Source organism: Brachyistius frenatus, unplaced genomic scaffold (assembly GCF_029030835.1).
Source record: "Brachyistius frenatus isolate BFR_SWC_R1_liver_20210118 unplaced genomic scaffold, ASM2903083v1 Contig_4, whole genome shotgun sequence".
In the NCBI taxonomy this organism is placed as follows: Eukaryota; Metazoa; Chordata; class Actinopteri; family Embiotocidae; genus Brachyistius; species Brachyistius frenatus.
Window position 1 is genome coordinate 5,787,065 of NW_027210603.1, and position 23,539 is coordinate 5,810,603.

The following is a 23,539-nucleotide window of genomic DNA, read 5'->3' on the forward strand; positions in this document are numbered from 1 at the left end:
TTTTTTTTTTAAAGAATCTTAATTTAGCTTCTTTTGTTCTCGTAGCTTATGTATCAAACAAGTATTGAAGTGTCCCCTATTTGAGAAATACTTATTTTGTTAACAAATTGTACATAGTAAAATATGTATTTTTGCACAGGCATTTTTCGTACACACAAAAAATTTTGGTACAATTTTAAAAATCATTATTTATTTAGTAAAAGAAAAAGATGAAAAGTCAGAGAACATGACTATTTGAAGTGGTTCACTGCCAGGTCTATATAATGCAATATGCCTATGTGTAGAAGCGGAAGCGTCTCATGAATCGTGTACTGAGATCCTTTAAGGAAGAAAGGTGAAGTGTTGCCACTGTAGCATGTGTCTGTATGACAGAGGATACCTTTATTCACTTTTCAAGGTCTCCCTCAATCACATGTGCTTTTACAAGACATTTATGTTGCCTATGAATTAACACAAGGAAAACGTTACTCAGTTAGCCTGTGGTTTCGTAATGTTGCGCAGGCTTTAAGCTGTGTCCGTCGGCTAAGCAGTTTCCACCGACTCTTCGGTCATTACGCTTTGTAAAACCACATTTCATTATCGAAACACTTTTGTTCTTTTGTAAAGGCTGAAGGGACTTAAGCAATCATTGCAAGGAAGGGGAACACTTCAAACAGTCCAACTGCTTGCATCATCGTTGCCAAACAAGTAATTAGATTCACAGCTTTTAAAGAATGAATTTAGCAGCTTTTAAAAGAAATATCAAATTAAGAAAGTGCCTGAATTTGTTTCACCCTGACTGTTTGAGGACAGTATTCTTCGGGTCGTTTTACCTTACTTGAATGTTCAAAGTATTTAGGGAGTTTGGTTTTAAATCTGCCTATGAACCCTAAAATGTGGTAAAACCAGAGCTTGTCAGCTGCCCAGCATGAAACACTTTGATGTTTTTTTTAATTTTCCTTTCCTTTATGGAGTTTTCCAGATGAGACGTTTGAGATTTTTTTTTAGCCTCAGTGTGTGTGGCTTAAGCCCCCTCTGGTTTACTGGGATTTGTATGTTTTAAAAAAAGAAAAAAAGAAAAAAAAAAACTTCAATCAAGTGTTTTGTTTACCCTCAAACTCCACTGACATCTTGACTTTGTTTCCAGTACACAGAAACATCGCAAGGATGTTTTCTTTATTAGCACCATAGACTTGGAATGTGAAAGTGAGAGAGTACAGCCCGTGTCTGGGAAGAAAAAAATAAATTCACCATTCATACTATGTAAAAGCGTGTATAGATTTTTTTTTTTTTTTGTATACATTATCAGAATCATTTTCAGCTGGACTTATGTATTGGCTGCTATGTAATTCATGAACAAAACATAGGTTAGAATTAATATTTAAAGAAAAGATTGTATAGTATATTTGTTTTGTAACAAGTTTCTGTAAATAAAATAATTTATACTGCTATTTATATGAAATCACGTCTCGGCCTCTTTCCTGAAATATAAAAACAACCTTGAAAAAGGAAACGTCAACAGTTAGACAGGTTTTATTATGTACACAATATAAGAGTGACTTTGTCAGACAAACGACAGGTTTGGAGATATCAAGAAGAAAAATGCAAGTTTCCCCTTTGCTGTCATGAAAAAAAGTTGGCCTCTGTGGTTACATGTTGATAACTCTTGACAACTTCTGGACTCGGTTGAGCAGCAAGTCGCCTTTCTTGATGGTTTCCTGGTACTGCCAGTTTTTGCTATCGGGTCTGCAAAGAGGAACAGGACATGTTTAGAGCTCTGTGTCATGTTGCCGAGTACTTTAACAGAAGTACTGAGATTTCATGAACAGAAGCATTACCTGTTGGTTTCCACAATCTCATTCACTTTATCAATTTTACAGTGGAGACGGCCAGCAGCTATGAATCGGGACAGCTCCCTGTGAAATGGAAGGAGATTTAGTTAAACCTGTAGTGTGGGACTTTCACATATTACACATTAGTCTGTTACATTTAAGCCAAATGAGTTCACACGATGCTGATGAAGCCTATCAAAGCCAGATAAATCTGTTATTTCACAGTACAGTTTTTTCTGGCGTCTCATCAATTGTTTAACTCTTTTAGACTTTCCAAATATTATCGGCTCAAATGTACAGAATGTAAACGCGGTGAATCAATACTTACTGGTCAATGAACTCTGTGCTGACACCAAAGGCCTCGGCCATGTAGCCGAGGGTGAGGGAGCGGTAGGACTCGAGCAGCTGGCTGTAGGCCTGGATCCTCATCTCCCTCACGTAGTAGCGGTAGTGGGGGGCGAAAAGCCAGTCCTTCTTCATCTCCTGCTCCACCATAGCTGTGGCACAAAGTTTCGCATTCATTGTTGACGCACAGAAGCATGGATTACATGTAATGGCTGCAGGTAAAATGTCATTTGGAAGCTGCAGTGTTTTTGAGGCAATAAAAGAACAGGCATTCTTACCCAGAGACTGGAAGAAGACAGAGTAACGGCACTCGTAGAGCGAGAAAAGATACTGGCGGACAGAAGGCAGACTGTGCAGCACCTCCAAGATCTCAGCTCCCTTTATTACCTGCCGAGAAACACGTCGAACATATTCAACAAACGGTATGCTGCCAATTTACACACAAGTATTACTATTCAGTCTGTTTCTTACCTTTTCACGGAGGTCGGGCCTTTTGAGGGCGATCATGCAGACGTAGACGGTGTAGGTAACGAAGGTCTTGTAGTCCATGAGTTCATACGAGGTGAAGGTTGAGACTGTGTCGAGGAAGAGCTCGGCAGCTTGCTTGAAGTCCCTGATGGCCACACAGTAGAGGCCCTGATAAACCTTCAGACGATTCCTCCTGTCCCAGTCTCCCCCCTCCTCGATAAGGCTGCGGAGAAAAAGAGATGCACAGACCGATGAGTGTTGAAAAGTTTCCGGAAACTGTTGATGTTTCACAACAAAGACACAAGTGCCTTCACCTCTTGGCTTTCTCAGAGTTGCGTGTGATGAGGTCGCTGTCCATGTAGAAGAGGCCGATCCTCAGCAGGTAGAAGACGATGTCCAGTCTGTGACCCAGAGCCACCGTCTTGTCATAGGTCTTCCTGAAAGCTGTTAAGGCGCCATCCTGTGGAGAAGTAAGAAATCGATGTCAATCGATATGCTATTTCTCAGATCCATGTACGACAACTTAGGTGTTTAACTGTCTTTCATAAGGTAACATGAGTAACATAATTTGTTGCCGCCATGCATTCATCGTATGGTAGATTGCAGCATTTTTTTTAAATCAGGTTGTTGAACAATTTAAACAGACACGACTCTTAAGGCACTCTTTGCTTGGCTTGTTCTTGGTCAACATCACTTGGCCTAAATCGTAGAATATTGTAACAACAAATGATTATCCTGTTCGAGGGACGCGCTCATCACCCTCTGCTCCAGGCTGAGTGATTTCTGTTGTACCTTCTGTTGGAGAGCAGACTCTCCATTGTATTCTGCTACAGACGCTTGTATTTAAGAAGGTAACTGCCGCCTGGTGGCTGGAGGACTGTCAGTGCAAGAAGCCTTTAATTGATGTGCAGCACAGCACGTCTTTTAAAAGAACGATAATGTTCATCCAGTTGTGGGAGGCCAAAAATCGTGATGGAGGTTAATATTTGATTAATTACGCAGACGTGCTGCACTTTAAAAGGACAAAGAATAACAGTGATTTCCACAGTATAGGGGATGTTAAGAAGCGGGTGTTGCAACGTAACTTCGATTACTTGCTCTTGAAAGTTATAGTTACTCCATGCACGTCAAGGTGCTGCGCACTGTTCACACGCAACAGGAGCAGTCTCTGAACTTTCTGATCCGGCCTCGACCAAATTCACGTTTTAGTGAACAGGAAAGGCAGCTGACCAGTGTTGATACCACACGCTGCGAGATCCTACCTTGTCGCCGATTCTGATGAGATACTCAGCTTTGGCCATCATGGCGTCTCGGATCTCGCTCTCTCCCAGGCTCTTCTCCGCGTCCTCCAGCACATCATCCAGACGTTTCAGCTCCTCTTCGTTGGCCTTCTTCATTTTACTCAACAGGTCGCTGTCCAGCTGCCACTTCAGCTCCTTACAAAGACCCTCGTAGTATGGCGCCATATCTACAACAGACAAATCAAGACTGTTTACCTTTTTGATCACCGAGTTCAAATCAACCAAATCAACCATCTTCTACGTTTCATAATAATGAGTCGGGAAACATGTTAAAGTGTTTCTCCTTTGCTAAAGATTATCGCTTAAAAACGTAACGTATTGTGAACTGAAATGCGATTGTTTACAAATCTAGTGAACCTTGTAAACATGAAGACTAAATTTATAATATTAGGCGAATTTAAAAAAAAAAAAAAAAAAACAGCTGCGGTTAGCCAGGTGACGTTTGCTAAAACCGTTAGCTGTCAAGCTAATATCCGCCAAAGCTAGTTTAGCACAAGTGACGTTTTTGTACTTCACCTGCATTTATATGGCGATCATGGAAGCAGGGTATTATTTATACCGAGTTACAGAAAACCCCGTTAAATGTGTGCGTGCAATGAGAAGTCATTTTCGGCGAAGTGAAATGCGAACTCACTGTTAGCTTTGATAGCGTCCATGAGCTCCGTCTTCACTTTAGCATCCTGTCGGTGGCTGAGCAGAAACTTCAGCTGTGCTATCCGCAGGTCGGGGTTTTTGGGCAGACCCTCTTCCTCCAGATTCTCCAGCGGCATTGTTTTTTTTTTTTAACTCTAAATATAAACTAAATACACAAAAGGAAGGCTTTCTTTGTGTAGACCAGGTCCACTACTCACTGTTACCAGCTAGACAACGATGACTACGGAAAACACGGGACTATGTTGCTTCCGGCGGATCGCGTTTCAGTGAGAGGAGAGAAGAGCGGTGGGGAGCCTTACATTTGATCAGCACGTTTTAATTACTGCCCTCTACTGGACACGAGTATGAACTACACCTCCGTTCAACGACTAGTTTGTCTGAGGCGTGTGTAAAAACTAGGCTATATACGTTCTAATCTTTATTGTATGTCGTTACTATGCCCGAAATGAAGATACAACATACGTTGTTGAATTGTAATAATTATTAATTATTAATAATGCATCCACTGGTACACTGGGCTTTTTTCTGGTGGCTATGTAGTCTCTTCTTCCCCCCCCCCCCCCCACCAGCCCGGGCCTAATGCATATGCAAATTTGGTACACGTTCCCGAGGGTTACGCCTGCGTTCTTTTCTGTCATCATCTTCATGTCTCTGGTCTTTATTGTGTTAGCGCATCAGAGCGATGTAAATAAAGGGCTCTTCGTGTTGCTCTCCTCTTCTGTAGCTTGGATGCATGCAATGATTTTTAAATGACAGTAAAGTAGTTTCATATTCTGATTGTGACTCTGAAATCCTGCCGATGTGTCCAAACGTGATATTAGAGCTGGTCTTGACACGACAGCTACCTGAGCTGTCAGTGCACACGAAATTGGTTTATTGAGAAACATTTGGAAAAAATAGTTTTACCATTTATTACATATGCTTGTATTTCATCAGGGGCCGAGTTTATACCGGTCATAAACAGCGGCATTGATATTGGAGTTGAGAAAGAGGTATTTACAGGAGCAGGGTCTTTTTTTCTGCCAGCAGGGGGCACTAGCCACATAAAGTAGTCATTCAGGCATACCAAAAGTCGAAGTGCCATCCATACCACTAGGAAACGGTACGTACCACTTTCCACAAAGTGACATACCAGCTCCCAATTTGGGATCTTGGCCCTTTTGGATATGTGGTTCTCACAGAGATGCTACAAATGATGTTCTTATAGAATATGATCATGGGCATAACCACTGACTTTTTGAAGGGGTCTTGTCTACCCCAATACTGAGAAAATACCAATTTGTCCCTCCAATATAGAGTAGAAAATATGTTAAGTACATTCTGCTTTTATGAACACCATCAAAAGTTCTGTCTCTTGTTATTTGCTGTTTATTTCCAATGTATTTCTCATACATCAGATATATACGTAGACGCCGCGTTGGCCTCTGGATCGTACGCCAACGTGGACGATATATTGGTCTTGCCAACTTGCCGCATCTCTCAGTAGACACAAATGGAGTGAGGATGCCGAAGTCGTGTGTTGCTTGGGATTTTTCAAATCGCCGCACTATTCAAATAAGCTCTCGGGGTATAACCTTTCACAGGTACGGCTGAGTGTTTGTAGCCATTATGTTTATAGCCAACTAATTGGCCACAAGAGTCAGACGTCATCACCCATTTAGACCAATAGGCACAACGCCCTGCTTTAATTAGTATAAATGAGTCATAAAATGACTTATTCTTGAGTTGAGCAAGTGTATCTCTCCCTTTCACCACAAACGTTGCCATGTCAAGTGACGTCAGACTTACTTAGTGCTCAAAATCTGAGTTTTTACAATCCTTATGACAATGAATCTTTTCCACCATATATGTAAATCACTTCATGTAATACACAGTCCTCTCTTGAGTGTCTTCAGATTATGGTATAACTCAGGATTCTAAGCAACTGGAGGGAAAACTTTATTTTGAACTCCACGTTGATAATAAACATTGTAATAGAACTAATTGAAGGCAGTTGGGAATTGGAAACGTTATACTGTTTTTTTTATCCGTAAAACTCCACCTCCCCCGTTCACCCGTGTCTGATGACTGCCCAGTCTAGCCCGGACCAATATGGCCGACGCGTTGGCGTATCGCAGCGTCTATGTATATATGTCTGTGGTGGCAGCGGCAGCTAGCTGGGGAACTTCCGGTGGCAGTCCTGCGGTGGCACCTGCCACAATTCAGACTAGCTGCCGCGGCTACTTCTGTAATGTAGGGCCGCTGCCGCAGACCTGCTGTGATTTGGGGCAACTGCCAATGCTGCAGAGATACCGAAGACTATAGGTTATTTCTATAGGCTACATATAGGCTATTTATAAAGCCTATACCTAAGCTATAGTTTGTTATAGTTATGATGTGAAAGGGTTGTGGGACTTTTTATATATTTCATAGCCATACAGTGATACACATGTCCACCGAATTTCGTGCATATAGGTAAATATAGCCTTTCATGAGTTTTGGAGTATGATAAAGTGCAGTTGTTTACGAATAATAATAATAATAATAATAATAATAATAATAATAATAATAATAATCGCTTGAATACCAATAGGGCTCTCGCACCATCGCTGCTTGGGCCCTAAGAAAGCCTGTTCACACCTCAGGGCAAATATGAACTCCACACAGAAAGGCCCAGGCCTGGATTCGACTTGGAACCTGATCACTGTGAGGTGACAATGCTAACCATAGAACAACTGTGCTGCCCACAACATGCACTGTATGACATTTTTATCATATCGTGGACGACACGCTATATTACGATTTTTGTATATAGTTTTGAGTAACATGCTCTACTATGATGTTTTTATGACATTTTGGTTAACATACTATAGAATGACATTTTTATCACATATTGGACGACATTTGAGTGATATTATCCCCAAAACATTATATAATAACAAAAGACGACAGCGATCATTTTACTACACCGTGAATCATTTTACTTTTGATACTAAGTACATTTTGAATTAAGTTTTTGAAAGGATTACACTTTTTAGTCAAGTATGTTTACAGTGTGGTGTTTCAACTTTTACTTATGCAGTGAACCTATGTACTTCTTCCACCCCTGATTATAATTGATTCATTATACATATTGCATTCTGCTTGTTTCCTTTGGTTTCGCCTTTCAACAGCACATGCATTGCTCATCATGCTCAGCAATGTTTTTTTTGTTTTGGAGTTTGTTCCTCTTCCCAATGTTTCTGTGTTCACAGTCCAAGACATGCAGTCTCAATCTAACTAAACTATAAATTCTAACATGGAGGTGTGATTCTCCATGTGACCCTAAAGAACAGGCATAGGCAAAAAGACAACAATTAGCTAAGCGCAAGCAGGAAACACAGATTTTAAAACCTCTGCAGCTTTGTACTAGTGTTATACTGTGCCATTATCTGTCTGAAATATGCCAATGCACTTACATCATTGAAACCCACAAATGTGGATGGATATATGAATCTTCAAGCTACCGCAGTATAAATTAATCCCTTTCATATTGATTTAGTCTTTGCAATTCGAGAAAAACGATCATTCAAATACCAAATAGTTATATCAGTTCAAATGTCCTACACAGTAACAGTGACTCAGAAGGGAGGTTATTGTCATGGTCGCAGGAGTTCTTTATTTCGAGTCTGAAAAGTTAATGATAACTAGCCTGAGATACTTAACAGAATCCCCACAGTCTGGACATATGTGCCGTACGGTCCATGCCAGTAAAGAGGGAATGGAAACTTTGCTTCAACAGCTGGTAGGCCTTGACTGATTTCTACTGAATATAACATAAATGTCAGAATAATTTCCGCATACATACATGTTAAAAGAATAGTTCAACCAATATCAAAAAATATGTTTGGGTCAAAATCTTTTAAAGTTGTGATTATCCTAACTCTAACTATTGTTACTCTAACAAGATTTTATTAACAATAAGAATGTGGGGGAAAAAAAAACTAATATAAGAAAACCTAACATGTTTGTCCGAGCTCAGCGAATCCTCAAAACCAGAGTTTCAGCTGACTCATTACACTTTGTCCATGTCTGAGTTATTGTTCAAACTTTCACTTTGATTAAAAAAAAATTGCGACACTGAACCCAACTAGCTCTGAGCAATCTAAAACAATGTCAACAAATGTATTATAACAGAAACATATGTTCAGTTCAAGTTGTTTTTAACTGACATCATAAAGAATGAATTTCTTCAAACACGATTGAAACTGAAAACTCTTTTTGAAATGATGATAGTATTAATTTTTTGCATAAAAACACTTTATTTTGAAATCCAGAACTATTCAAATAATGATTTTTGACGATATCATATTTTTTTTAAAGGATAATTTGTTTTATTTGTTTTTTCTTAAAAAAAAAAAAAGAGTAGCTATGTCTCCTCCCTCATTAAGAAATAAAGAATTTTAAAAAATACAAATATTTCTAATTTCAAAATTAGAAGATGAAAGTATTTTCTCAGTCTTTGTGTAGGCCTCAAGCTTATTGAATATACAAATGAACCGTCTTAAACTAAAACAAATAATCTTATAGAATTTTTTTAAAATTTTGAGGAAGGGGGGACTTCAATAATATGAACTAGATTACACAATTATAAAATAAAGGAAAACATAAAGTTATTTTTGGTGACAATAAAAACATCTGATTTGTGAGTCTTCTCTCTCTTCTTCACTGTGCTCTTTAGACCTGTGGGAATGCTCTGTTCCTCATCATTATTTTGGGAATTGGAGGAAGCTTTCAATGTGGCTACCATATCACTGGACTGAGTTCTCCGTCACCGGTAAGACACAGCACCTGCAACATGTCTTCTCCACTTTATCCTCCTTTTGTAATCATTTACAAACTGTTGTTTAAAACTTTCTCTGCAGTTCATTCAGCGCTTCATCAACAGCAGCTGGTATGACAGATACAAAGAGCCTCCATTGCCACAGACGGTCACAATGATATGGTCTCTTATTGTTTCCATGTATGCTGTTGGGGGTCTCTTCGGTGCTGTCAGTGTCAAATTCATCTCAGGCAGACTGGGAAGGTAAATATGAGACTTCACATAGTGCTCAGTCATACACCCTAAAAACACCTGAAGTAAACATGTGTTCCTTCATCAGAAAAAAGGTGGTGATTGCCAACAGTTTCATTGCCATCGTTGCATCATTGTTCATGCTGATAAGTAAAGGAGCTAATTCTTTTGAAATGATTATTGTGGCAAGGATCCTGTTGGGCTTCTCAGGAGGTAAATCAACATATTCTGCACACTTCTCAAAAATACATCTTGTGTTTATCTACACTTTCTAATCATACATACCTTACATGACCTGCAGGCTTGGGAACAAGCATCCATTTGATGTATTTGGGGGATATTTCACCCAGAAAAATAAGAGGCATGGTGACTCTGACCTCGGCCAACTTTACCTCACTCGGCAAACTGTCTGCACAATTATTTGGATTAAGGTATGCACTCATTGTAGATATGTGAGGAGACAATGAATGGTTGAGCACTGTGCAAAATGAACTTGTACATAAAGATGTAACTTACTACAGCAAAATAAATAATAAATGAAATTAAGCTAAAAACATTTCATTTTGTTATTTTCAGTGAGATGCTTGGTCGCGAGGACCTGTGGCACATTGTCCTCTGTCTTCCTGGGATTTTGTCAGTGTTTCAGGTCATGGTGTTGCCTTTTCTTCCTGAGGCTCCCAGATATTTATTCATAGAGAAAGGTGATAATAAGGCCTGCAAAAAAGGTTGGTATATTTCCTTATATTCATGCAGTTCCCAGCAAAACACTCTGAGTATCAAACATAACTGTAGTGATTTGGGGAAAAATGTAAACCAATAGTATCTTTTTAATGACTGTCCTCTAAAATGCCATTAATATCCAAACAGACATACCATCTGATTGTTAGAAGAAAAGGCGTTATTAAATCATGAAATCTACATTGTGGCATGTCCGTGTTTTTAGCAAAGACATTTTGTTTTAGCTTTGTTCCATCTTTATCTCTGGTTTGTCTCTGTCCAGCTCTCCAGACTCTGTGGGGTCCGGGTGACTATAAACAGGAAATGGATGAGATGCTGACTGAGCAGGCAGCCATTGAGGCAGCGCCACCAAAGAGCACTCTGCAGCTGCTGAGGGACAGGTCGAACCGATGGCAGCTCATCACCATGTTTGCCATCAACTGTTGCAATGGGCTGTCAGGCATGTCTGTGGTGAGAATAGCCTTTATTTCGGCATCTACAAAATGCAGAATCTTTTTCATTAAAAAATATATACGATAAGATGCGATACGATGCAATTCGTTGTGATATGATACTTGTATATTTGTTTTGAAAAGTGCTGTATAAACAAAGTTTATTATAATCATTATTACAGGATGTGACATAATACGATGTGATTCGATATGATACAATATGGCACAACATTATATGATGCCATACAAAACAATGCTATATGATACGATATGATATCATATGATGCAATGTGATACACAGTAATACAATGCTGCATGATACAAAACAATGCGATACGATTCGATATGATACTATATGACACGACATGATAGGATGCAATACAATGCAATGCCGTATGACACGATGAGATATAAACAATACGATATAATACAATGCAATCTGATATGATACGATGCTACATATGATATGACATAATATGATGGGATACGACGCGATACAATATGATACCACATGATATGATACAACACGACACAGAATGACAGGGAACAACAGAAGACAATAAGATGCTTGGTGATATAACACAACAGAATACGATACAATATTATACGCCATGATATGAGAAAGTACAATAGGATACAATACAACACGATACGACATGATACGATACGACACAACGACACGACACGATACAATGACACGACATGACACGATATGACACGATACGAAACGACAGTATTATACGACACAAAGCAATACGATACAATGCAAAACAATAAAATACAATCTGATATGCTAATGCTATATGATACCACGACACGATGCAATACAATATCGTATGGTAGGGTTGCAAGCAGTTGAACACACCGGACATTCTATAGACATGCATAACAGTTATAATAATCATGTATCACATTTAGCAGCACACTGGTCCTGGTTAAGCAAAGAGATGTGACACTATCGTCGTACTGTCGTACGATAAAGATTATACTGTAGTAGCCTCTTAATATCTAACAGTACTTTTCTTTTTCCCAGATTAGTGTCTTCTCTTTTGACATCTTCCTGAAGGCAGGCATACCAAAAGACAAGAGCCGCTACGTCACTCTTGGCCTTGGGATATCTGAAATCATCACTTCCATCTCCTGTGTGAGCAAATCCCTCATTCGGTACCTGAGCTTGCTTATGTTTATGAGTGATCTTCAGTGTATAGCTTTCATTCCCTGTTACTATCGTTCAACTTCTCCAACAGAGGGACATTTTTCTCATTTACAGCTAATACTAGAATAATTTGTAAATTCAATCTTTTTTTCTAACTTCTTCCCAATCAGGGTCTTCTGATTGAGCACACAGGGAGGAGGCCGTTGTTATGGGGAGGCTACAGTGTCATGTCTGCCTGCTGGGTGCTGATCACCATCACACTCAACCTGAAGGTAAACCTATCACGAGTGGTGGAAGAAGTACTCAGATCGTTATTATTAACAAAATCGACCTAAAGTAATTAAGGAAAAGTATCGTGCAGGAAAAGGTTCATCTGACAGTGTTGTATTATAAATACATATACTGGGCAGTTTCATCTGCTGAACTCCAGATCTCAAGCACACACTTCTGAATATGAGTTTTTACTTTTAGATCAATAATGAATAGAAAGCCTGTTTGCAGAAAAAAATTAGGCAGGTTGATGCACAAACTGCATTAATTAAAGTAAATAAGACACTTAAAGGAATTACAATCTAGTCTTTATAAGAAGGAGACCTTGTGCATCAAACAGTATATTTTTCATGTTTTATATGAAAATCCTCATACTGCAAACTAGTAACTAGAGAAGAGCTCCCAAGTAGTGAGTATAAAGTAGTATAAAAATAGAAAAAGTCAAGCAAAGTAAATGTACTTTAATGTGTATACAAAATACATAAATTAAATATCAGTTTACCTCTGTTGTATTCAAAAACCTCAGAAAATATATCTCTTAAGCTCATCAAATCAAAACTACAGCATGGTTTGGCAGGGTAAGAGAGTAAAAATGTTTTTATGGTACAATTAAAGTAACTATGAAAAAATACTGCCAACAAAACCGAAGCTGAGCTTGTTTACATGCAGACGAAATGTATCAAAGCTTTGACTGCTGCATTGAAACTTGTTCTAACAATCATCTATAAACAAAAATGTATTCATATAAAATGATCATTCATGCAGGATTCAGGCTACTGGGTTTCATACATTACCGTTGGTTTGATCATCCTCTTCATCATCTTCTTTTCTGGAGGCCCTGGTATGTGCTATGCAGTTTACACATGATGCTGAATGTTTAAAAAAAAAAAAGAAAGAAGGAATTTTAGTAAATTATACACTGAAATGGTAAGAGAAAAGATATCTGTATACATAGATAAGTAATTCAATCTCCTGTGTCCTCCCTCTGTTTCACAGCGGGAGCTACAGCTACAATCAACAGTGAGCTCTTCATCCAGTCTAATCGACCGGCAGCATTTGTCCTCATGGGGATGCAGCGCTGGCTTTTATTCGCATTGCAGGGCCTGATCTTTCCATTCCTTATTGTGAGCACAACCAACCTGAAGATAAGCAGCCCATTATGGCATGCACAGAGATGTGTATCAAACTGTGTAAAAACATGAATCTCATTCTGATGCTTTACTCTCCATTTCCTCTCACAGAATGCTCTCAACTCGTACTGCTTTGTGCCGTTTGCCTGTGTGACCCTGTTCGGTTGTCTATTCACCTTCGTCATTCTGCCTGAGACAAAAGACAAGACGCTGCTGGAGATCTCAGAGCTGTTTAAAGCCATCACTGTCTGTGGGAAATCCTTCTCAGAGGAAAAGAGAGCCGAGACCAAGTTGTGAGGAAGTCCACAGAGTGACACAGTTGAAATAACTGAAAAATGCACATCAAATTGCACTCAATGACTGAATGGAACATCCTTCTATTTATACCTGCTTTATCCTTAACTGCATAGAATAAAGCAGTATAGATAGTGGATGGAGGTAATAAACAGCTCAAATCTTTACACTTGATTAATAGATCAAGTCCAATTAAAAACAAAAAAACAAAACCAGATCATACCAAGTAACAAGAAACCTGGTCAGATTTTGTAGTATCACCAGTAGATTTAATAGAAGACTCTGGAGTTTAAGGACATTATCTTCATCTTCTTAAGGTTTACTTGAGGTTTTATGTGAACCTATTAAATCCCTTTGGGTTACATTAATGACTGTAAAAATTGTTGTCAGTTTTAAGGCTCTAAAAATGTAACTGAATGATGAATCAATGCATTTACAGCATATTAAAGTAATAAAGGGTCTCAATTAAATGTACAGTCTCAGATGTGTAGTGTAAATTGTCAGAGGTCTTTACTTCCTGGTTGGATGATGAGAAGAGGATGCTGCATTAATGCTTGTAAAGAAAAGGTTGGTAAAGTATGTTGACAAACAGATAAAACGAGGATTTCTTGGTACACATCATCTCTAAAGGTGTCAAGTGTAGATATATGCAATTGCAACCTGCTGGTATTGTTCTTTTATTTGGAAAGAATTTGTTTAATTTATATCACTTTCCTGTACACTGCAAGGTGTGTATCAAGCTAATTATTTTACTCAATATCCTCCATAATTCTTCAATTGTTACTCAAAGCAAAAAACTCCCAACAACACTCCCAGATCAATCCCACTTTGCTGTCATATACCATTCCTGGTACGACTGCACCTGCAGCTGCAATGTAAGAGGTCAGTAGTTTCCTTCCTCCTGCCTCCCAGCAATAAATCATTCACTGCTCCCTTTGGTCCCTTTGGACTCTACTGTCTGTTCTTGGAGCGCTGAAGGGGATTAAATTAATGGAAACTGTCCCACAAAGTCTACCAACATCATGGAGCACCATTCTCTTCCGTTTATTTTGACTTTCTCACGGCCTGTTGATTGGGCTCACGAGAAGGTGGGCATTTGTTTTAGAGGGTTCTTTGGAGGCATGTTGGTGACCTGGTTATTAATTTCTGTTACAGTCCTGCTAAGGTTTAACTGGTTTCCTTAGCCCTTTAGAATATACCAAATCATCAAAGAGTGACTGCATGTGAAACTTTAGCTGAACAGGCACTGCAGCTACAATTGATAGTATGGTGACATTTAGCTAAAAGTTATTTTTAAAACCCATTAAAGTTTGCTATACAACAATATTTCCCTAAAGTAAGAGTAAAAATATGTCATCCATCATCTCAAACATTACACAATCTCTCATCAAAGCTTTTCTGATATCTAACTACATGGACAGTCATGCCAGATTTTATGATATGTTGCATTCATGTTGTCTTTTTTTTTTTTTATGTTGTAAATAGGCTATTGAGCTCTATGCTGTTCTGCTTGCTTATACAATTTGCATTGTGCTAATACACCACACTGTCAGTATTTTACAACAAGAACACCAGAATCACAATACTGCACATTTTCAGCCTCAGGATAATTTTCACTTCTGTCCTTGTGCCTTCTTCTCCTTACTGCAAATCCTGCAAACCACAGTCACGTCCTGGCCTGGGAGTTTTCCTCACCTTCATTGGGCTCTGATAGTATGAATTTAAATCATTGAAGGTCTCCTCTTCCTTATCACGAGCCAGCAGCTGCTAACAGCCACAGGGTCTTCATTAGCCACCAGAGACACTCCACTCTCAGTTTAGCACTCTGGGGATGTGAGCTGTGATTGGCAGTGAGCTATACTGGCCTGATCACCCTGTACTGATATCCTGCTGTGCCTTGTTAACACTGCAGAAGGATTAACTGAACATTTAATTAGTGGAGCCACTGTGGATCTTTTACTCCAGTAGACCTGGCAAAATAATGAAAAAGTATAAATATTCAAACTATATTTGTTGTTTTTGAATTAATCTGTAATTAACATTCTTCAGAGCCACACTCAGTGAATAGAAATGTACCTATGTGTGGGAATGTGTATGTTTGAGGGTCGTCAACTGACTGACAGAGTTGTGTTGATATCAGCAGATGGCGCTGTTGACCTTCTGCTGAGCTGCAGTGGCACAACCAAGCTTTCACAGCATGCACACCAACACGTACCTGTAGCCCATAGCAACCAACACAAATAAATGTCCACAAAATGTGTGCTTTAAAATCAGTTCATAGGCTACTGATATGATGGTAGTAAAGGAAGGCAATATGAATTTAAAGTGTTGCGTTAATTATTTTTAGCGATGTATATTTCAGGATTTGATGTGGTTTCATTCACATTTTGATGCCTAATTTGATGCCAGAGAAGCCACTTTCAATCAGTATCTGTTTGAATCTTTTCTCAACTCACTCTCATTTCCTCCTCCTTTCATTGTTTTTACTACAGATGATTGAGCAGAGATAAAAACCTCAGTGATTTTGAGTGTTAAATGTGCTACTTATGTATTTACCTCTATTTAAGTAGCTTTACTTTACCATGCTTTCATATACATTCACAAGTGTACATACCAGCACTGACTTTCAGCACCTAATACTGTATCTGATGTAAAAACACACAAAAAAGAGTGGCTTCTCTGGCCGTTTCTATCTTTCACTGCATCTCAAACACGAAGTAAAATCCTCCGGAGGAGGTTAACCTATGCAAAGCAAAGAAAAGGTGAAATGAGGGCCATTATTCTCCTGTCTCTCCGCCTGGCAACACTGAGCTCACTGGCAGCGCCGCAAATCAGAGGAGAGTGCACACAATTGGATGTGTTACAGATTAAATGAGTCACTGTTTTATAAGTCTGAAGATTTCTGGACATGCAGTAAAGAGGCTGATTTCTCCAGTGAATAGGGTTACACATGCTTCTCTGTGTAAGCCAATGTGCTTACAAAATGACACAATGTCAGTCAGTCAGTGCTCAAGGCAGCACACAAATTCCACCTGATTAAAGCGTCCATTGTGTCTGAAGATTATCTACTTTGTGTAAGTGGAAGAGAATGAGGAGCAGATGTCAGGGGAATTAGCAGGTCATACTGACACTACTCAGAGGCTTTAGTGAAAGACAATTTCAGTTTGTGTCAATGAAACCTCCTCAGCAGTACTTCACTTTACAGCTTTTGTTCCGTTACAATCATAACACTCCTCATATCCAACCATTAACAATAAACAATATGTACAGTTTACACTTGAGGTTATCTGATACTAAAGCCATTTTGGTACCATTTAAATCACTTACCAAAATTTGAAATGTGGTCAGTCATGCAGAGGTCTGCCACCAGACGACACACATAGAGGAGAGTTTAGAAAAAAATAACATAATTTATGATGAGCCTATTTTGACTGGCTTCCATTTCATGGGCTCACCTTACAATAATCTGGAGGATGGAGTCAGGTCATCAGCCAGAATTTGGCTCACTGACTGCCACTGTGCAGATGAAACTAGCAATATTTGACTAAAAGGGGCTTTCCTCTCCTTAAACTGCTTTCTGCTATTTGTTTCCCAGCTGACTTTGGGCAAAGGTGGGCTACACCCATCTACCATAGAAAGACAGCCAACTATTCACACTTACATAAATCACGATGTAGAATCACCATCCAACTTAGTGTGCATGTTTTTGAACTATAGGAAGCAAGAGCGCCCGAAGACATGCAAACTCCCCACAGAAGGGCCCCAGCAGACCTACAGGTTCGAACCCAGACATTTCTTGCTGTGAGGTTACCAAGCTCAACCACTGCACCACTTTGCTGCCCCTTTTCTCCTTCAGTTAATTAAAGATAAACTGTTTTAGTTCCAAGATATGTGTGGCCTGTTCTTCTTGTTATTTCAATAGGATCATGACAAATAATTCCCCACTGTCTACTATAAAGGTCTGGGAAATTCAGTGTTGGCATGGAATTGAGGCTCATTAGTGAATATGAAACAGGAGGTGGATATGTTATAAACCTTAAAATAGTAGTGTTTTAATAATAATACGTGTATGATACACAATACAAGCTGTATATGCCTGTTGAAAATGGCATGTTTATCTCTATACATAGAAGTTTCATAAAAAAGACATAAGAGGACAGTCAATACACAGCAATACTGAATTAATGACTGAATGTTATCTTCTGCGTAAAGTGACATATACACCAGCTTTTGTCTTTGGTTTCCTGTGACATCTATGTGCAAATTGTATCTTGCGTTTAAAAGGCTGACTCTGCCACAAACAATGAAAACAATTATATAGAGGACATTGCAGAATGAAAATAGGCTACCATGTAAGAATTAGAGCCAAAAAATGCATATAATATAGTTCATCCATAACAACAACAAGACTGCACTGCAAATGTTGTAAGACCAAAAGGCCCATTTATCTCAATCACAGCATAACAATAATTTGTAGGTCTTGGAAAGTCTCTGTAAATGTGTCACTGCAAAGTCAACACCACAGACTTTCTCTGCCTCAGGTACAGCTGGAGGATTAATCAGTCCATCCATCATCTCTGCTAGACAGTGAGAGAAAAGGGGGCATAGAAAGAGAGGGAAGAAAAGGCAGGAAATGAGTGAATAGACACAACATGATCTTAAGTATTACGCTGAAGGGAAACACTGAGCCAAAAGTGAGCGGTGTCCTACATTAGATGTTGCTAGGAGTGGAGATTTCGTACAGGTGGCATGCAGATGGGACTCCTCCTGGGACTTAAGCTTGTTAATGAGTCACGTTGGTGTGCAGCGGCCTGATATCATGAACCAGACGGAACCCTCTGGCAGTGCAACATGGAGGTACCCAGCATGCCGTTCTCCTTTATGGCGAGGTGCCCCCTTGAGCTGTTGGATCTGCGGATTAACCCAAACCTGGCATGATTTCACTGTGCCACGTGTCAGACACAGCAAACACTGGAAATGAACGATTATTTTCTCTCACTCTTGCTGAAACACAACAACCAGGCCTAATGAGAGCCCCCATAGAGACTTATTATGAGCCCTAATTAACGGTGCAGAGTGCATCATGAGTCCTATTTACAGTCTTTAATTGCTTTTCAAAAACTTGGCGTCAAGTCTATTGATACAGGGGATTAGTTTGAGAGGTGAAGCCGAGTCAGATATAAGGTCTTGACCAGTCAAACTGGAGGCCAGTGGGAGGTCAAAGGTCATGCTTAAGTGGATGAGAATACATTTTGTGATTAGAGGGGTTAGTCAGGGTCTACAAGTCCAATACTTTGCTTAACTAGCCTACTTAATGTCTTTTACTATTTTAGCTTCGTTTACAGACAATTTGGAGCTGTGTGAATAAGAACATTTTGGGTGTGGTAGTCACCTTTTTGTTGGAGGAGAGGAGAGGAGAGGAGAGGGAAGGGGAGGGGAGGAGGGGAAGGGGGGAGGAGGGGAAGGGGGGGGGGCAGAGGGACAGCAGGGTTACTGTCTCATGATATTAAGACATCCACCTCAGGAGAGACTAAAAAGAGGGGATTGTGTGAGTGAACGATCAGGGAGGAAAATCCCTTTCTGCCCTCTTGACCTTTTATTCGGATTATGGGCCATACAGAGTGATTTATAGATATAATGTTGGCATATTGGGATTCACACCCCCAGGGAAAAGAGAAATGACTCCAAAACACTGAATCTCTGGTGAAACTGAAACACCGTGATAGCTGTGTTTGGGCATTCTTGGTAATTGAACACACATGATGAGGCTGTCGGAGGAGAGACGGCTGCTAAGGCTTCAGTCTGTCTTGTCACGCGTCTCCTATTCAGTTAAGTGTGTGTTTGTGTTGAACAAGAGAGTTTACATCTTCCGTGCCTACAACAGCAAGTTGGCTGTGTGTGCATGTGCGATAACACACCATTGGCATTCTTCATTTGTAAATAATTGAATCAGGCTATTTTAGTTTGCTCAGAGCGCAGCTGTAATTTGCAGCCGCTCTGTTCTTAAAGACCGGTAATTATGGCTTTTAGAGTCAGCTCAAACAACTCCACCGGCTTCAACTCATGACAGCTGTGGATCTGGGCCGTCACACATACTGTAAATGCACAAATATACTGTATTCGTGGGTGCGAAAAGTAAACTGCTGCATCTCTCCAACTGAGGTGGATTTTGACATACATGGTAGAAACATGATTTCTGAACCAAATGGAAATCTCCTTATCTACATTTACGGAAGATTAAACAGGGAGTTAAATAAATACATAATTTCTTTTTATCTTTGTGTTGTAATCTTTTGTGTTCATTTTCAAGTCATTTTAAAACACTGAACCTTATGCCTGTCTGGTTTCACATTGTCACCTGATTTTGCTTGTTGTTTATGCAGCGCAGACACATACCTCCAAGTTAATGAAAGCATGGCTGTCTGTTCTCCTGACACTGGCTTCTCTGTCAGAACATTAATGAAGCAGAGTGCGAAAGTAACACAAGACTCTTCAACTTGTTCTCATAATGTTGCAATGCGATCACAGGAAAACCTCGAAAAATCAGTCTAAAGCTGCTTTTCCAGCTGAAAATAAAAAATCAATAAGACAATTAAATTGGACCTGCAACTAATCAGACTGATTTTGTGCAACAGTTTTATTTTGCTTCAATCAGGTGTTTTAGGTGTAATTAATTCTTGTCATTAGACTTTTAGATTACGTTTTCCAAAGTAAGTAAGTATCATGTCAGCCTTTCATTATGCAATTGTTAGTATAAAAAAAGTATTATGTAAAAATACTGTTTGACTGGTAATGCGGTGGTAAAGTGAAATTAAGTAGAGGGAAGGTAAGAGAGAGTTTTGTAGTCATTCCAAAATGGTGCATTTGTGCTATATTTCATGTTATGACCAGAATTATTTTACATTATGAATAAGATAGACCTATTTTAAAAATACAATACAAAATACAAATGCTTTTCATCCACATGATCTTGAAAATGTTACTGTTCAAATGAAGATTAATAATAACAGTCACGATCAGAAAACAATAACAAAATCTCTTCTCACTGACACTAATTTGGACAGTGTCACCTAACTATAAGATCTTTGTGCAGCGAACGACCACTCGAGGCTCTAATTTGCTGGCTGACAATTTGACTGTCACAACTGGAAGCATCCACACAATTCGAGGATTATCTCCCCACCATCCGCTACCTTGAATATGGCACAGCCTGGCAAGCATATGGCTGCAATCTGTGGCACCCCTCACCAAACTGCCTCCATTTGCTTTTAATTAAACACATGGAGACACCCCACACATGCATGCATATGCATGCACGCACACACACACACACACACACACACACACACACACACACACACACACACACACACACACACACACACACACACACACACACACACACACACACACACACACACACACACACACAGGTAAGAGACTAATAAAGAAGCACACTAAACGATGATGTCAGGGAAGCTCATGTGTCAGGGGTAATAATACGCACATTACTGAAGACAAACTGAAGAGTGTGTCCTATTGTCTTATACCTGAAGACAAAGATCAGTGATACACAGCCCAGCTTTCAACTAATTTAACGAACAGGAAAATTCCAAATTAACAGACCAGGCCATCAGCAGTCTGACATAATGTAGCTCACATGTTGATGCAGCTGGTTTTTGACGTATCACGGCCAATGAAATCAGGTCTATTTTCATCCCAGTCTGCGAGTGTGACCCAGAGTATATATGAAAACTGGAACACACACACTTTGGGAAGTTGAGGTGAGGTGAAGTAAACACTAATTTGCGAATTATGTCAGAAGCATTAGAGCTTCAATGGCGCTTATCAAGAGATTGGCTTTCACACACCCTGTTCCAAACACGTTTGTGTGTATGTGTGGATTATGGGGGCTAGCAGCAGTAATCTCCTGACCACATGGGCGTCAGACGCAATCCAATTTACAGTACGACACTCCTTAACACTTAGCAATACAACGTGTGCAGTATATGCCAATAAATAAAGCTGTTTTTCTAACACTGTTAAATACTTTTGGTCTCTAAACACCCTTCTGCATGGTAAATTAAGGCATACAATAAAATTATATTACTAGTAACCTTTAACAATAACAAATATGCAAAAAATAGGTTTTGTCAGTTGTGAATTCAATTGTGTCCAAATACAGATAGATGAGGCATTGGACACATTTTTGGGAGAGAGAGAGAGAGAGAGAGAGAGAGAGAGAGAGAGAGAGAGAGAGAGAGAGAGAGAGAGAGAGAGAGAGAGAGAGAGAGAGAGAGAGAGAGAGAGAGAGAGAGAGAGAGAGAGAGAGAGAGAGGGAGAGGCGGGAAGACAGGGGTAGGGTGGGGGGGTTAGCTGTTATGATTCTGGATGATATAGAAGCTTTTAGGGCATCCATCATCATTTGAAACTTGTCTCTCCAGCTGTGGCCAAATTTGGACAAAAACTACATGTCAAGGCATATGAGGTTATGCCTCATGAGTCCTAATTTCCCATGGGACTGCAAACAGGAAATATTTTGTGTCACTCAGGCCACATATCAGATGAATCACTGTGACTTCATGCTCCAGTTCTGCCTTTAAACTGGGCAGGCGTGACGTGGAGGTCTAGAAGCAGGGCTTTAAACCAAAGTTTGAGTTAGACATCTAATATGCAACTGTTCCCCGTGCTGCAGCTCCCTTCTGCTCTGGTTGTGTTCATTGCTCACGGATGAGCTAAATTCAGAGGTGAACTTCCCGTGTTGCATGTAAAATGTTTTTACTGTGTGTCACATACTGGTAAATAAAATGTTTCTTCATCTAAAAATGATCTGATTTGATTTGGGTGGTGCAGTGGTTAGCACTGTCGCCTCACAGCAAAAAGGTTCTGGGTTCGAATCCGGTCCTGGGCCTTTCTGTGCGGAGTTTGCATGTTCTCCATGTGCTTGCGTGGGTTCTCTCCGGGTTCTCCGGCTTCCTCCCATCATCCAAAAACATGCACTTCAGGTCTAACAAAATCAAATGACAGGTCATCATTGTAAATGAGAATTGGTTCTCAATTGATTCTACCTGGTTAAATAAAGGTCAAATAAATAAAAATCTGATTTATAAATTGCACAAAACTGAATTCATCATCATCAGTAGCTGAAAGCAGATCTCCATTAATAGAGTTGTGGTTGTCGACCCCCCTCGAAGTATCAAAGAAAATTATGCTCTGAACTAATCGTGTAACCCAGTGGCAGCACCATCATCAAACTTTGACAATAAGCCAAATACATCTGTGAATTGTTAAAATAGTATGAGGACTAAAAAGGAGCTGGGTGCTTAAATGGAAAAAAATGAATTAATTACAGCTAATTCAGTTCCAGGTCGCTAATGACCCAATGTATGCATATGAGGGGTAAACAAAGGGCAAAGGTCGACCAGTTTATTACAAGAAGACAAGAGGAGCCATGGTAATGTCCAACTGAAGCAGTAATCAGTGCTTTGGCTGAAATGCCAGCGGCCGTAGTCAGATGCCTTCCCGGGGCCAGAGCGGGCTACATTGAATCTAACCTGAAACTGCTGGCTCAGGCTAATCGTAAATACAGTCAGATTGTAAAGTTAATGTTGAATCGGTGTGCAACTTTGCAAAAACAATGTCGGACTCCGTAGTTTTCTCTGGACCCCTTCCTAACCGGACCAGTGATGATATGTTTAGCCGTACGTCTTCACTTCACCGCTGATTGTCGAGGTGGTGTCCCGTTAACAATGTGGGCTTCGTTGACAATTGGAATACTTTCTGGGGAAAACCTATCTTGGAGATCTTATAGAACCATATAATCCTAGCAGAGCACTTCTCTCTCAGTACGCTGGTCTACTTGTGGTTCCTAGAGTTTCCAGAAGTAGAATGGGAGGCAGAGCCTTCAGT

General features: G+C 39.7%; 2 protein-coding genes and 1 long non-coding RNA gene across 3 annotated transcripts in view; 2 read left to right on the forward strand and 1 right to left on the reverse strand.

Moving 5' to 3' along the window:
• The window catches only part of LOC138629150 (uncharacterized), a 45,230-nt gene extending 22,504 nt beyond the window's left edge, over window positions 1–22,726 (forward strand). The window contains exon 2 of the long non-coding RNA XR_011311517.1: window positions 22,658–22,726. This is a non-coding gene — a long non-coding RNA (uncharacterized lncRNA). The remainder of the gene's footprint in view (window positions 1–22,657) is intronic.
• On the reverse strand, window positions 1,497–4,822 carry psmd6 (proteasome 26S subunit, non-ATPase 6). The gene is made up of 8 exons (XM_069712646.1): window positions 4,560–4,822; window positions 3,887–4,092; window positions 2,939–3,084; window positions 2,628–2,847; window positions 2,435–2,543; window positions 2,140–2,308; window positions 1,818–1,895; window positions 1,497–1,725 (listed from the first exon to the last, which is right to left on the reverse strand). Exons 1-8 carry the CDS (start codon window positions 4,693–4,695, stop codon window positions 1,629–1,631), a joined length of 1,161 nt encoding a protein of 386 aa, XP_069568747.1. The 5' UTR covers window positions 4,696–4,822; the 3' UTR covers window positions 1,497–1,628.
• On the forward strand, window positions 8,310–14,081 carry slc2a9l1 (solute carrier family 2 member 9, like 1). The gene is made up of 12 exons (XM_069715510.1): window positions 8,310–8,342; window positions 9,279–9,374; window positions 9,463–9,623; window positions 9,700–9,824; window positions 9,913–10,042; window positions 10,188–10,336; window positions 10,612–10,799; window positions 11,814–11,924; window positions 12,107–12,208; window positions 12,972–13,047; window positions 13,203–13,330; window positions 13,448–14,081. The coding sequence occupies exons 1-12, from the start codon at window positions 8,319–8,321 to the stop codon at window positions 13,631–13,633; spliced, it is 1,476 nt and encodes a 491-aa protein (XP_069571611.1). The 5' UTR covers window positions 8,310–8,318; the 3' UTR covers window positions 13,634–14,081.
• Window positions 22,727–23,539: the final 813 nt, after the last annotated feature.